At 34.6% G+C, this 16,950-nt stretch overlaps 2 protein-coding genes across 6 annotated transcripts in view; both read right to left on the bottom strand.

Moving 5' to 3' along the window:
• LOC124632695 (CD151 antigen) overlaps positions 1-13,614 on the bottom strand; it is a 142,519-nt gene extending 128,905 nt beyond the window's left edge. For all 3 annotated transcript variants that reach the window (XR_006984660.1, XM_047167642.1, XM_047167640.1), the window contains exon 1: positions 13,357-13,614. The gene's annotated coding sequence lies outside the window, so the exon portion shown is untranslated. The remainder of the gene's footprint in view (positions 1-13,356) is intronic.
• LOC124632693 lies at positions 1,150-7,120 on the bottom strand. Of its 3 annotated transcripts, none has more exons than XM_047167637.1 (5): positions 6,283-7,120; positions 5,010-5,142; positions 4,294-4,392; positions 3,939-4,127; positions 1,150-3,852 (listed from the first exon to the last, which is right to left on the bottom strand). In XM_047167637.1, exons 1-5 carry the CDS (start codon positions 6,284-6,286, stop codon positions 1,428-1,430), a joined length of 2,850 nt encoding a protein of 949 aa, XP_047023593.1. In that variant the 5' UTR covers positions 6,287-7,120; the 3' UTR covers positions 1,150-1,427. The 3 variants fall into 3 exon arrangements, with proteins under 3 accessions (XP_047023593.1, XP_047023592.1, XP_047023594.1); XM_047167636.1 differs by lacking the exon at positions 6,283-7,120 and adding an exon at positions 5,884-5,922; XM_047167638.1 differs by lacking the exon at positions 6,283-7,120 and adding an exon at positions 5,445-5,840.
• Positions 13,615-16,950: the final 3,336 nt, after the last annotated feature.

Here is a 16,950-nt window from a genome sequence, read left to right as displayed (position 1 = left end):
ATAATATAGCTTTCTAATGGTGAAAGAATATTTAAAATCGTTCCAGTAGTTTTTGAGTTTATCCATTACAACCAAACAAAGTTTTCCTCTTTATAATATTAGTATAGATTTCATAGAAGTTGCTTATTTTATGAGGTACCGACTAGTGATGCTCGCATGGATTTCAGTAATCGTCCCAAGGCGTAGGTACCTACCTAATAACATTTTTTATGATAACACAATGTAAAATCAGTTTGACTGGCCTGTTGGTCTAGTACTTAGTGATCTTGACTGCTATGCCGTAGGTCGTGGGTTCGATTCCCACCCAGGACAAATGTTGTCTGGGTGTTATTTATCTATAATATGTATTACATGTATTTAGAAATCAATTACAACAACAAATGAACATTTTGATTTTTTTAAGCAGTAACACAGTTATTTTCGTGTCGAAAAGCGTTTCTCATTTTTTTAGTTGACATTATACATACGAAGAACGAAGAGAGCAGTAGAGACGTGTAACTCGATCACAATTTTTGTAACGAATATGAAAGATAAAACAATAAAATAGGCAAAGCGGCTTTTACCAAAGAACGGAACAGAAACATATAAAAATAATACTTTATTCCTTTAGAAATAAGGTTGCTTTCTTCTGTTTGTTTACATTCTCAAAAACGCCGACCGCGGTGTTTGCGGCAAATGCGACAAAGGCGGCTTAGATCAAAGTGCTCGGCGGTACCATATGACGGCACTTGCAAAAGATATTGCACACCTATTGGAATTTGGAATGAAATTTTAGAAATTTTGTTGCGGTTTTTAATCCGCGAATGACGGAAGCGCGAATAGGGAGCTTTTACTGTCATATCAAGCAACACAGGAGAGCGCCGCGCCGGCGCCGCGCGGCTGGGTACCTATAATGAGTTGCTAAGGGTCAATTCCCACTGAAAGAGCAGCGGCCGGCAGCGGCCGTAAGAGCACGGACAATGTAGGAGCGCGGCGCGGCGCGGCCCAGCGCGGCGCCGCGCGGCCCGCCGCGCTCGCGCTCAATCCCTTGCATTTACGGCCGCTGCCGGCCGCTGCTCTTTCAGTGGGGATTGACCCTAAGGGTTGTCACCTTTTTATTAACTGCTTGCTCAATTATTATGTTTTTATTTATAGAATAAAACAAATAAATTGAAACTGATAAATCTTTATTGATAATGGTAACATACTTGTTTTATCATAATAATTATAGACATTGTTTTTTTTTACGTAATATCGTTACTACAGCTCAAAACAAATTAAGTATATCAATAATACAAATGGATTAAAACTAACAACATACACTACCTACTACTAACTACATAGTAAGTAGGGGCCGATATCACTGAGCCTACTGGACTCAAAGCAAGCAAAGAATATTCCGGAAATATCATGATAATGATGATGTTATGCTAATGATAACAATATCGTTAAAATCTATCTCGAAATGGTAATTTGCGAGGGTAACGCGGATCTATCAGCTCTGGCAAAACACATCGGTGGTAAAAAATATCTAATTTAGACATTTTGTCTGGCGTCCAAAACTCATCATCTCTTTCAATGACATCAATTTCGATGCCATTTGGCGTCCAAACAACAAAGTAACAAAATTTTCTTTTAGTTACCATCAGTTGGCCTTGCACTTGGAAATAATAATTATGCGTTTTTTTCAACTTCATTCCATTAGCAGTCTCTAAACAAAATTTAATTTTTTGTTGCCGTACTGCTTCTAGCGGTGAAAGACCTGCTGCAGATGACGGGCACTTTATTTCTACAAGTCCGTCTGTCCCTAATAGGCCGTCTGGACTCGCACCGAGGTATGGTTTATCCATACATACGAATAAACCACATGGTGTTATTTTTTTTCCAATTTTATTTTCTAAATCTGCAATTGCAGTTCCTTCATGTGCCTTACCGTATCGCGTTGCATCGTTACCAGCAAATGTAGAATATAACATATTTTTTAATGTTGCAGTACACGGCGTAGAATTTTTCATCTTACATATTTGGCCGAACAAAGATGCGGTTATTCGTTTTTTGCGCTCTACAACCCACAAATCTGAATTGGACTGCGTGAGAGTTTTATTTTCTAATTCACGTATTTCGTTTTCATCTAACTTTAATGAAATGAGAAAATCATTTTTCTTTTTTTCAAAAATATTAAGTGGCATATCGGGCTCTTGCTCTGTTACCTCACCGTAATGTTTATCGGCCACTGTGAAGCGCTTAGCTCTTTTGGCTCCACGTGCTTTGTATAATTCACTCCTAGTTCGTTGCTTTACTAATTTACTTTTCATTTTATTTATATATTTTTCCGTATAAGCATATGAAGATTCAGGACATATTGCCCTTTGAACTATACTTAAAAAACTATAATCTTTTGTATTATAGTGCCCTACTGCGGAAAAACATCTAGCTTCGTATGTCCCTCTTCTTGTGAAATTTACCCTTTTGCCTGCAAGGAACTTTGCTATTATACTATTAAATTGTTCTGCCGGATTGTTAGTTTGTTTCAGAAGCAAGCTTTCCGCATTTTGTATAAGCCACCCAAGATTTTCAAAAATATCGTTCCACAACCCGCTAGATTTGAGTTGTGGAACGAGGTTTTCTTCACCTACTAACCTTTTACAGTAATATGGCTTACAACTGTCATGGAATCCAAATACGTGGCATGGCCCATTTCGTAAATCTTCTACAAGCACTCTAAGCTTGTCTGCTGTTGTGGCCTCAAGCTCTTGTGCGTGTGCTACTGCCCCAGTAACTGCGTTGTGTAAACGGCGTATTCTACTTAGAAGCGCTTTACGTAAAGGCACAGGTACAAAGCCAACTTTATTATGTGTTTTTTTTCCAGTTTTTCTTAATTTATTAGAATTATTTCGTAATAAATGATTGGTGCATTCTATTTTTCTTATATTTATATTTGGACCATACACCATTGCGTCCCTAAGGGCGTTCATGACGCTACTATCACCATCACCAATTACCTTCGTGAACATAACTCCGTGCATCTCCATGCTTGCTTTGAATCCATCTACAATGGCCGACGTCTCCATTTCAGTAGATGACCCAAACCAATTTTTAAAACACGTATGTGTTGGTGTAGCCGATTTTTTATTTCGAGCCATAGCACATACGCTACAATAAGAATTTTTGACCCCAATGTACAAAATTTTCTTTGTCCGGTGACCTATTATGCAACCCACACCAGAAAGTGAATTAAAATTTGTGCCGTAACTGCGTTTAGCCCATGAGCCGTCTGTTACGACGGTCACACATGGTACACCCTGCATGACATCATTAGCTTCTAAAGCAAGGCGCCTTTCTTCTGCACCTGCTTCTAACATAAGCTGCAAAGCTATGTCTTTTTGAATTCCAGCTAACTTTTTATTATATTTAGAATAATAGGTTTCGCTCATATTAGGCATATTTAAACTTGCACATACTTCGTCAAGCTGGCTCCATCCATTGCCAGTTTGAGATATACCCTCTATGACATTTAAATTTATCGGAATGTCTTTTTTTTCCTTATTATAGTCCTGAGAGTAAATATTTTCTATTTTGTTACATAATTTACATTTAAAAATAAATTGTGAATAAAACCCAATTCTTTTTTCTTTTATAAATTCTAAATGCTGAAAATTGCATTCGAATGGTAAATGTCTGATATTTTGCAATTGTTGAAATAAGTATGCAATATTTATTATTCTGTTTCCTTCTAAATTTGCACAATCAGTAACGCCACAATTTTCGTTATCGAAAGATATATCGTAGAGTTCTGTATCATACTCAGACTCACTGGATTTATTTTGTTCATATTGTTCATATGTCGTTGACATCGATGTTTTCTGTGTAGTCCTGTAAATGCATATAACTCAATCAGAATACGTAAAACCTAATAAATTGTATTTTACTCTAGTTGCTCACAGTGATTTTATACTTACAGAATCGGAGTGTCACGAGCACAATCAACGTCTGATTCGATGATATCCCAATCAGTTTGTGTTGAAATAACCGTAAAGCCTATTTGATGGCACGGATCATTTTGTCCAAGTTCATTTTTAGGTCTTGACGTGGGTATTTCATGTATTTGAGCTTGTACGACGATTTGTTTAAATGACTCTCGAGGTGATCTAAAAAGAACATAACATTAAATAAAATTAAGAAACGGAGAATGAACATCTCTCTCTCTGCTACTTATACAGTTATTGTAATATTTTCTGATATTGCGAGGATCGTAATGTTTCCCAAAATATCCTACAAATGTTATAGCTATGGTATACCGATGAAAATACTTACGACTGGGGTGTAGACGGTGTGTTCAGTACGTGACAAGTATCGGAGCTAATCCCACTAGAGTCACCAGGTCCTTGTGCAGAAATTGCTTCTTGAAGTGATCTGAAACAAAAAATGGGGATTTATATAAGCGAGACCCACTATAAGTGCTTATTTACGGAGATGTGACGCGTTGCGCGGCGCGTTGTCACTCAGGTTGTCGTACATTACCTTATGTGCGATAACGCGGCCCCCTGCTGAACGAACCCCCAAAACGCCGTGTAACGCATCGCGTCTCCGTAAGCACACAAGTACTAAGTCCACTAGTCAGTCACCATATACTACCATAGTTATAAAACCTCTTCATTTTTTTAACACATACATTTATTTAGTATAAACTAGTTATTGACTGCAATCCCGCCACTCATGATCGGGGTTGTGCTTTGTATAAACATCATGTCCCGGTGTGAATTACCACTGGGCCTTTGCAAGAACGCACAATTTTCTAGCAGCTACTTTAGTCGAAATGAACGTCTGCGTCAGGATCCCTGTCACAACTCTCAGATCCTCTCGAAATACATATAGAGAGTTGCTACCTAATTGCTACCAGCTACCATTAGTTGCTACCAATTGCTACCCTCGTGGTTTTGAAGATATTCAGCATCTAAAGGTGATAGTCTCTCTTACCTCATCTACGTGAATGTGAGGAAATGGCAACGGTGTAAATAAATCGTACTTACTGTTGGAACGTTTCATGCACTGGAGGAATATTTTCTTTATTCATGAAATATCCTCTCGCTGATCTTTTGAGCTTCTTCCTGCGGGCGCTTAGTTTTAGACGCCCTTTTTGCCCCATTCGCCAAGTTTTTGAATCTGTTCCACAAAAATAACATTATAATAAATTATACCAAGTTATAATTACACGGTATCATATTTTTTTAAAATAAAAATTGCATATGCCAGTAACAAACTTGATTCGATTTGAAAAAGAACGTATTCGTGTTCGTTCGTTATTCAAACTTGGCTGCAAAACAGCACTTTTCTAACGTCAAAAAAATATTAAATATAATATATTAATTATAAAATATTTGTCACAAAAGTACCTAGAAAGTATGTTTACCAAAAATAAAGTACGTACCTAATGAAAAGTATGGTTGGCAAACCTAGTCGCGTACCTACTCACGGAGCCCACGCGCGATGACCACAATATAAATATACCTAGGTACCTACAGCGTGCTCGAGCAACGCTCACAGAGACACGGACATCACACGATGTTTTGGCGCAATCGGCGCTCTCGCACTCAAAGTTTGAACAGTACAGACCTACAGCCACAAAATATGTAGACTACACTTTTTATACCTACTCACAGTTTACACACACTATTGACCGTTCGAGCGGGAACTGTTGGACGCGCAAGCCGTAAGTGAGTCCAGAGATGAGGGCCTCAACTTGAGGCACAATATCGTGTCCGTGGCTGGTCTCTGAGCTGTGTTTATGGATTTTACGATAAAAATTATCGTAAACCTCAAAACATTTTGTGATAATACCTACCATCTTACCTACCGATAATCAAAATATGTAGTTCATTTACAAGCTTTTATGTAGGTACTTACCCGCGGCTTCGTTCACGTTAATTACGAATAGGTACATAGCGTACGCGGCAAGTTGATCAAAAATGGCGATCGTTTCTATGGTTACATTTTGGTTCAACTTACGTACCGCGAATAATAGCTAGGTACCTACCTAATAAATAATTTACGATAGTGCCATCATTTATAGAGCAACTGGTGTACTTCTATCCTACCTACCTATCGACACCACCGGAGGCAAAGTCCCAAGTCGTGTGGTTCAACGGTAAACCAGAAACGTACCTATTAGCTTTACTCCTACTTACCTACTTTGATTTATGGAAAAATAATAATAGTACCTAATGTAGGTATATATATGATAAGTAGGTTAGAGGTAAACCTATCTAATAAGGAAGCTTAGGTATGATAACTTGTACTACTTACCCATTGTTTCTTGTTTCTTATTGTTTTCCACACGTGTTTTGCACTCAATGAAAACCACTTCACTGAAATAGTATCCACTATTCCACTCAAACCAACAATTCCAATCACAAACGAAAATACCAAGTCCAAAGTTCAGTGCCAAGTCAAACAGATAAAGAAGGTAGTATCGAAATCCAGAGTTTTAGCCGGGGGTCAGTGTAATGTTTACGTACGATAAGCGCTAGGAGAATAGTCTACACACATACGATACGAAAGACGTGGGCCGCAGCAGCAGACTGAGCCCAAAACAATACAAACAAATAGTTGCACTAAAATTTGCACAATTGCACGACAAAATATCGTGCAAAACGTAAAAATTGTGGAAATAAGCATGTGTGTATAAGCGTCTTTCTCCGCTCCGCCCCGCGCTTCTGCCGGGGGGAATGCTATTGAGTGAAATGCACGACAAATCATCGCAAAACGAGTACGTAAAAAAAGACGAAGAGTGCTTCAGAAAAAAGCGTTTTCTGAAAAAACTACTGTATAAATCAATTTGAAATAAATTTTATAGAACTCTTTAGTAATTGAGCTATGTCGGAGCGGACTTCGTTTTGGAGATTTTACATGTTTTATGGGACTTTTTAACACTCAAAGTTGCGTTAAAATTGTCTAGAAAAACGGAACTTTGTTGGCTCATAACTTTTTACTGGGATTTTTTTATTTTTTTTTAAATCCGTACAGACAAACTTAATAACAATATAAAACGATATCAAGTTTAATTTTGAATGTATTATGTCACAATGTAGAGTAAAAGCACCCCGAACTTTGTATGGGAAAAATATCGACTAGTGTAACCTTAACTGGTCGTTTTGGCCATGCCCACCGTACCTATTTGACCTAGAAGAAGGCGCCTGACCTACCTGTAGCTGAGGAGTTTGTTGCGACAGTTCTTCTTCCCAGCAAAAACAGATAGGAAGTGGTGAAGGGTGGGCATTTTGGGGGCTGTCTTTTGTAAAATTCTGACGTTCGAAAAGTGCTGTTTTGCAGCCAAGTTTGAATAAACGAATTTTGATTTTTATTTTGTGTTATTGCATCTCCGCTCATCTTTCCTTACACCATGGGTAAATCTCTGCAAGGCGTTGCATTATTCATACCCTTATCAATCTCTTTAGTGCAGCTACCGATCACGTGTTTGTGCTCAATCGTGACATTTCCTATTTGCATTCAAAGAGTTTGTAATGTGCCGAATAAACGGTTAGGTATGTATTTTGCTTCAGGATTTTATCTTTTGAATAATTAAGTAGATGTATTTTAATTCAATAGATATTTAGGTGCCAGATATTTACCGCCAGATTTCTTGTGCTTATTTTGCATTCATTCGTTTTGTGACGTGTGCACTCGGTTTGTGTGCAAAAAATATTCATTTGTGAAAGCTATCTGAATATAACCTAATGATCAAAATAATATATTACCAATCAAACGCCTGACCCACGAATTAGATAAACACGTAACAAACATCATAACATATAAATAGATTAAATCCAGTGAAATATGATTAATTATGTACATTCAATAGGCAATCCGCAATGTATTTCAAATTCATATTAATAAACGTATTTACAGAATTAAATTGGGTAACATTTACTAATCAATATTAAACACATAAAAGGTTTCTATAATTTAATGGGCGTGTGGAATCATGCACATTTTATATCCAAATAAAATGTTTCGAAAAACGATCGAAAATTATTTTATCCAGGTGACAGAAGATTTTAAAGTTAAGTAGATAGAACAGTCAACTATACTTAGAATCAAAAGTACCGTAAACCTTACTACTTAGTAATTATCAAGATATAAATTGTGATCAAAGCGCCAATAATTTTGATGTACTCCAGGGCTTTCTCTGCCTGATCCTCTACGGAATAATTTCGTACACTCATTTACTGAAACAGGGTTTTATGCATGGTCAACTCGTCAAGTATCTGCTAGCGTAAACCTACATAATTAGTTTATGGAGCCACTCTGACACGGAAGAATAAATACAGGTTGACTTTTATAGACGTGAAAATATTACAAATAGACGTACATGTATCCAAAATGTTTTAAGTTTAAAACCATCAGTAGGCGTTTAATGTGTTTGAAGTAAGATGTGTGGGACACGATGTCTTAGTAAAATCATTTACGAGTCTACAAACGCATGTAATAACTTAGACTGTTTAGTTACAAAGCGATGTCTTTACGACAAGTATTTACGACGGGACGCGAACATATTTCTCATAACATCACACGTCATGTTGTAAAAACAGCGGCATCTTTGGCCCTTCTAGTTTGTTTATTTATAGTTCAGTGGTATTGGCCTTGGGCTAGGGGAGGTATCTCCATCTGCTCTGAAGAAACAACAAAGCGCAGCCCTGGAACTGTTATTGTGTTGTCAGAAACGAGACGCACTAACTCGCAGACCGACCAAGTTTACCCTTAAACTTGCTATTTACAAAGGCTAAACTTTTTAATGGCCGTATAAGTTGTTAGGTAAAGTCGTCCAGGTCATGACTCTGGCGGCTGACAAACTTCCAGATAAGGTCGTCTTTTGTTGTCGTTACGTCACGGATTTAGGTAAGGCTTAGACATTTTGAATGATGACAGCCTAGAAAAATTTATAGGTAATCGCGGCTTCGGATAAGCCAGATAATACATTTTTTTGCTCCGGTTTCTTTGAGAGAAGTATGCTGTCTTTGTTTACTTTTTTCTCATTATCGTAGAAGTATTGTCCCAACAAAGGATAAGTAAGGCAGAATAGTTTTATTAAAAGGAGCTCTAGTTTTTATAGCAACCGCAACAATGTGATTTATGTTGTGCTGTCCAAGAAAATAATTTTCCTATTCTTAGATCTTTATTACAGAAATAATTTATTCGTGTTTCTTAAACACTTGCTATTTTAACACGAGTATTATCAATAGCTTTCACAAAATACGAAATACGACGATTAAGTACCGGCGAATGGAAAAGTAGTGGCGTGGGAATTTTCCAAGTACATTCAAGCTTTTACTTATTCATGAAAATGTAAGATTTTGCATTGCTTGGTATGCGAAGAGTAAAGCCCGTGCTATATTCTGCTAAGTTAGGTTTAATAAAGAAATAGCGTATTAAAATGAATTTGTACGCAAAATGCGGCGGTCTTTCCTTGACAAGATCTGACCCAATTGAGAAAGATTTTATTTGCAAAGCTGACGGCTTTGGGGTGATACTGCGACTTTACTGGGCTAATTCAAAAATGCTTACTTTCGTTGTTTTTTTTGTGAGAAGATAATGAAGATGAATTTTAACTTTTTGAGGTTAAAGAATTTTATCCTTTTAAAGTTTGTTCATCTTCTGCACAGTTGAATGCCAGAAAAAAATAATCACGAAATGATAAAGTTTGGGGCATTCATATTTGGAAATATAAATCTTCTAGTATTTTTATTGTAGGTCTATTAAAAAAACACTGTAGCATCAACAAGATTCGTATTTAGATTTTTTTGTTAGAAATCCCTTATCACCACACAAAATTAACCTACGGGATATTTTCTTAAATGAATATACAAGAATCATTGAATTATAAATTAAGAGCAATATAAATACAATTTTGAAATTAGTCTTGCCGGTTTCTTTCTACGAGTATTAAGAGAGCCTGTGGGTAAGTAAACTGTAATAAGCGAAAAATAACTAGGTACGTTATTTCTGTACTAAATTAAGATTAATAGTGAGCCTTACTTAGAAATTATTTCATTAATATCTATTTAATGTTTCAGCTTTATTAAAATAATTGGACAAAAGAATATAATTGCGTAATGAAAGCTGGTTTAGTTACTTGGAAACAAAAGAAATGGTACACGAAACTGAAAACGTAAAAAGTTTTAAAATAGCATTTATGATAATTTCTCATTTAGTTATAATATTTATGAAAAACAGTAATTTACTAACAGCCAATGAGATGGTTGAACATAGTCTTATATATAATTTTTTTTTTTTTAATAAAACCTTGTCAAAGTTAACTCACTTTTTTTTATTTATTGCAAAATGTAATTTAAAAAAACTTAAGACGTAAATAAATAAAATGTAGCGTTTTAATTAATTAGTGTTGTGATATTGTAAGCGATAACTACGAATAGGGTTACCCTATAATTACTCTATCGATAAGAATGTTCAGAAAATGTTGTAGGATTGGGGTCGGCCCTTCAACTTGCTTCATAATCTCATTCAATAAAAAACCGTATGCCACGGTAATAAGGTACAATTCTCAACGAGTTGTCGTTTTAAAATTTTGTATCTTGAATCGAACAGTAATAATATAATCTAGGAGTTAATTACAGATATGTATAGTTCTGAGAATTTAAAGTAAAACTAATCGTAATTAAGAAAATTATATGTGCATAGATATATGGTTGGCGTGGATTGAAATGCCACTAGAAGTTAGCGTCAAGCAATGATACCATTACGATTAGAATCTTGAGTAATTCTTCCAGAAAAATTGCGTTCCCAAAAACAATACTGGGCCTTATAAACCACTAAAAGCGAAAAAACCCATTCGTAATTTGAATGAACTTTTTCTATTTATTTCAGCACTTAAGCACCAATGCAACGAAGATTTATTTTTACTTCAAAAATATTACACAATATATTAAATTATAGACACACGAATATGAACGAACCAAACATATGTGTCAAAGCCTGACCTAGGTCAAAATTTGCACAAACCTTGTAGGTATCTTTCGTATGTAATTTTAAATGCATACATTCAAAGTTGAAGGTAACACATTAATGACTGCTTACATGTGCTAATAAGCGTTTATTTATTTAAAGATCGACTAAGTATGAATTCTTAAATAATTATATATGTATTCGAATGAAACGCTATCTGTCTGCCACTCTTTAACCGTAAGAAACTTTTGCTTGAACCTTAAGAAAGGTCACATTATACTTTTATATAGGTCTCTAATTAAAGCAATTCTCTTAAAATGTGACTAGACCGCAAGATATCTAGAATTGATTATAAAAAAAAAATATTTCAAAAATATTGTTATATTTAGAACATGAGTAGGTGGTAGAGGTACCGAAAACCGTTTGAAAAGCCTGTACGTAAGTAAAAAGGGAAAAAATACTTTTCCCCCGAGCATCTATACAAAATATCGTAAAAAAGTGAGGCCTCTGTGGAAAAGTACTATCATAAATATATTTTTGACCTCGAAACTGTGATAGATGTTTCTGTTTATTTAGAGATACAAGCAAAACAACGTAAATCTTTACGTTGAAGAGAAAATCCAATGGTTCAAAGTTATTTTTTGGTTCCTAATTGGTTAACATTATCATAATTATATTAATATAAAAATATTTTTCTTTCTTTCTATCTTTCTATAATGGAGACAATTATTTTGAATTTCCGAGCGAAGTAAATAAAAATATAGAAGAGGTTTTCTTTATTAATTCATTCTCAATCAAATCAATGATTCTGAATTTTAAATTCTCCTTTAGGGAATGTTTACTTAATATTTTGTTGTTTACGCAACCCATTCAGTCTTTACTATTACACATACTACATGATTTAAACTTGCTTACTTTCAGACCATAACAAAAACATGTAAGTAAGCATGAAAATCAGAGAACTCAATCGTAGGTCAACAGCCAACCTCAGGTGCAAGCTACAGCGGTCATGCACACAATGAATGCACTACAATGCATTGGCGGTGTTTCCGTCACCTGCCATTACTGAAATCGCTGAATACAATCCGCTTCATTCGCTGAATACGCTTGACATCGCTGTAAAGCGCTTTACGGATTACAATGTGCGAGTCATTGTGGGAATTCGTGTTGTACCTTCGTGGATGGGATAATGGGTCATCAGAATAATTTTTTTGTGTAGAGTGGTGCAAAAAGAGGTGATATGGTGTTTAGGTAGGCAGGACGAAAACTTGATATTGATCAATATAGTTCTGTCAATTAAGAAGGCCCAGTATATTAAATAGGAAAAAATACGTGACTGTAAAACCACCATTTTCTTGAACCATCGCTATGTAGATAGTTCTCAAGTTTCTGATAATTTTTCAACAACGATGATTGTTAATTATCATGACGTAGGTATCCATTAATTAGAGAATAACATAAAATAACAATTAGGTATGAATTACACATTTTCCTGTATTCCTAAATTAAACAAGGATGTAAAACTATTTTCAGAAACCGCAAAATTCACATTCAAGTTACAGTAGGTTGGTAACACGAGAAATATAGGAACAATAAAAAAAATAACGTTTCAATTGTTAGGCAACAGTATCAACACATAAATATTTATAATTGTTACACCCAGTCTTACATATCACGGAGATAAAAAAACACAACACACATGACATTGAGTGACATATGCACATATTAATTTGTTTACATTATTTACTTACGTAATATAGTGCAACTGCATATGTTCGCATCAATTGTATAACACGTTTGAGACAAATTAGCATCTCAACGATTAGCTAACTGAACGCATAAGATCCCCATTTGTGGTAGTACGTGAGTCACTTAGCAACTTGGTGACTTAATACTCGGACGCACAAGGCCGTTGAGATTGTGCACGATTATAGACGAAAATCAACTGTTTTTGTTAACCAACTAGTTTTTGTTTGAATCAAATACATTCACGCATCTATCGCTTAATGTGAGCATGAAATTAATCTTTAATCAGAATTAATGATGCATTACATGTTATGGGTATGCTCAGTTAATATCGATTTTACACGTCTGAGGTTTTCACTAAAATGAGTATGTTTTATGATTTTAAAATGTTACATAGATAAGACTTTTATAGCTGCTCTCGAATTTTATGGCTGTTCTAACCCGAGATGAAAGAGTTAATGATTTTTACTGCTTTATAAATATTTAATTTCAATTTTATCTAAAATGTGTGCTGTTTTTTTATCAGGTACTTTAGTGTCAATATCGTTTTTTCCAGACCTTGAAAAATTAATCTATTTACGTGAATAGTACTTATAATAATTCTTCGTCTGATATTTTAATTAAAATACCTATGAGGTCAGGATGTAAAAATCTTATTAGTTTTTCACTTACCTAGCAAATAAGGAAAATCTCAAGCAATTGAATTGCTAACTAAGGATCAACTAGTTCTCAGTTACTTAAAATTTTTTATAAAACAAAACATTCACTGAACCACTTCACACAAACTCCCAGATATCAGTGCATAACGTTCAACTAAAACACATTAAAGGAACATTCGGCATATACAACAGTAATTCGAAATCGGCGCGAAAAACATCGCATCGAAGCGTCGAGTACGCACAACACGTGTCGACACAAACAGCGTTGCCGCCGAACTGACTTACGCTTCCCACTTCTGCTCCTACCACGAAAGGTCTCAAGAGCAACGCAATCACTTACGCCGAGATAATCGCACGAGACACGATACATTGCCTGCTGAAAGCCGCTTGTTCATCACCCAAGACGAGAACAAGCGCATTGAATTTAGCCTCGAGGAAATTCTTGGTAAGTTCCACGGTAACGTTGTGGTAGACGTCATCCTGTCAACAGTAGGAAAACGTGGGCTCCGTGCGGAAGTTCCCGCTCTGGTCATTTGGTTCACTAATTCGAGCTAATACTGAAAGGCTGAGCTCGCTTCTAAACTATAAAGGTAACAGCTCCCAGGCTTTGGAGTCCCTTCAGCAATTGGGGGAGGAGTTATGTAAAACAAGTTGGGTTAAATTAACAACTTTAGCTGAGGGAGATTAAGTGGGTGCTTTGGCCCAATCCGACGGTGTACTGTTTTCCGTCCGACTGTTGATTCAACCGCTTAAGTAACAAAGCCGGAAGACTCCTTTTTTTTAACCCCATACTGTGAATTTTGTATTTTGTATGCTCAAATTATTTCGGAATGAATAAACTATAAAGGTTAAATATGAGAGTTTTTGCAAAAACATTTTTCGCATTTCCCCGTTGTTACTTTTAGTTTAGAACATTCAAAATATAGGCAAAAGAGTAAATTGAGCTTACAGTGCTTTTGTTTTTATTTAACAATCATTTCAATTTATTTGGCGGTTTTTGTCAGTTTTCCGACATTGTTTAACTTAAGACAGAATTATTCAAGGCTCCCCCACCGCTTAGGTAAAGTACCTAATAATTAACCCTGGAACTGCTTATGTAATAACCAAACTTCGCTCCCATAATCCCACCTTCCACATACATAGAGCGAAGTGCTAAGACATGAATGAGCTGAATTCTATGCAGCAGGCGCATCGCTGCACTCCAAATCCTATATCACTATTGAGTTGGAGCCGTCCTAAGCAGACGCAGGTTTTGTTAGACGAAGTAATGGGAATATTAGACCACTTTACACGTTCTGTGTTTAAAAATAATAAATTAAATGATGCTTGGCCGATCTTAAAAGTCGTAAAGTATAAAAATAACAACCTAAGTGAAGGGTTAGCTCCCAAGTGGCCACTTCACGTGGTTTAAATTTAAATATTAATTAATATTTTTTTTATAACTTTTAACAATTGTTTAAGAGCCTGTTTTGTTACGATAGTTGAATAAAATAATTTACAAGCATTATTTATGCAAATAGGAACTAATAAATAATAGTAAAGTGAACTTGTGACAATGTGATTCATTACCTAGAAAATACTAGTTCAACATATTAATCTAGTCTTGGTAATTAATTACGCATAAATCTATTAATAATTATATCAGGATTAATGACTAATCCTGCCCTTTGCAATAACCTTGACCTTTGCAATATAAATGTTGCTATAATCACATAAAAACGTCTAGTTTTCTTTTATTTATATAATAGACGCAAATCTTCAACAAAATAATAGATGCAAAATAATAGACGTAAACTTTCCATAAAAATATTATTTTAGTAGGTTGTGTAGTCTTCTTGGTCTTCATTTGTGGGGAAAAATATGTTAGTTTTCAATGTTTTCAAAATATTTTTGAAATTATATCTAGAAAACGAGATTACCTTAGAATCTAATGTTTTTAATCATATTTTGTTACCTTAAGTTTAAAATCAAATCTTCGGACTCTTTGCTATTTATTGGATTTTGACGTTTCTTCTCGTCCTTATTAAGAGTAGGAATATTGAAATGAGAAGAGATTTTCTTCATTCATCATTTTTTCGTAAATTATGATTGTGATAGAAACGTACGATGAGGGTTATACTTGACTTGCTTTGTGTGATTGGATCCTTATTGGCTTGGGATAAGATATTTTCTTAGCTTTTCAGATTTTTCATGTAAATATTTGTTTATCGTAATCTGTATTGAGCAACCACAATATTCATTGATAGATTTGAGCATTTGATATGGAAATATGTGTAATTGTGTATCCACAATTACACAAACACTTATAATGATAAATTTAATGGAATCGATATTTTCAATCACAGTTTAACATCTTATAAAATGAAATTGCGCAATCAACTCTTAAATATCTCGTAAAGTAATGTAATTTATATTTGACTGCATGTTTAGAATAAATTGTGGGTAGGTACTTATTTTACTTTACTACATTTTACTACACTATTTAAAATTGTATGGAACTCAAAGTCTTTTTGAATCTATTGTTTTCCTTTGTAAGTTTTTTGTACGTGACTGTTTATTTCCTGAAGAAAATAAAATAAAAACAATAGTTTCTATATTTTAGTTTGATACTGAATACTTAAACTAGTCTAAAGAGGAATGACGTCACTGACCGTAAAATACTTTAAAACAATTAATAACTCAAATAGATAATATTATTCATCCATTCAATTATTATTCATAGTAAGATATATCAATTTTATATAATAAAATATTTGTTATTAAAAAAAGGTGTTCATTAAAATAATATATTTATTTTTTGTTCAGGATGATATTAATAATATATACATCCGTCTATATCGCAAACGGGAAATACTTTACTCCAACAGTCATCTCAGATAGCCCTACAATACATCTCCTAGAAATTAAATGAGTAACACTTCCCACCTGATTCTACGAATAATGAGTAACTAGATAGACAGAACAGTAACATTTTTGTACCATTTCGGATGAGGCATTAATCATCCTAGGCTATAAAGCCTAACAGTCATAAACCTTACGCTCTAGTGAATTTGGATATATAAATGCGTCAGCAATGATACACAAGTAGGTACGGAAATAAGATTAATAAATTCTATAAAGTTAATGATGGTTACTATTCATAAGTTAGTATGTATCCAAAAAAAAATATTAAAGTTTACTTTATGATTCTAACAATTAGCCTGGCCTAGACATATTTAATGAGCGCTTCTTATAATCGGATTATAATCCTTATAAATAGGCATATCTTACGGTTGTCAACTAAAAGAGAATAAGACTAAGTTTTTCAAGAATATTTTACTGCTACAATAACGATAGAAAATACCTAATACTTCTCGGTTGTTCCTGAAATATCTATAAGCCCTATTTGTATTTCGGCAAGAAAAAGTGAAAGAAAGTACCCATACGCATGAGAAATAAGTACCATTCTGTACATTGTTACCTTCAAACGATCGTTACCTTTTTTCTTTTTAAGTATTTTAGCCTTTGAAGGCTTTGTTGTTAAGTCTGTCTAATATGTAACATTATATAAAATGGCAAGGACTATAGAAATGTATGGAAAATTCAACCTACTTAAAGAAAAGAGCAG

Source organism: Helicoverpa zea, chromosome 8 (genome assembly GCF_022581195.2).
Source record: "Helicoverpa zea isolate HzStark_Cry1AcR chromosome 8, ilHelZeax1.1, whole genome shotgun sequence".
In the NCBI taxonomy this organism is placed as follows: domain Eukaryota; kingdom Metazoa; phylum Arthropoda; class Insecta; order Lepidoptera; family Noctuidae; genus Helicoverpa; species Helicoverpa zea.
Note: the sequence above shows the minus strand (reverse complement) of the source record. Positions and strands in the feature narration are given on the sequence as shown.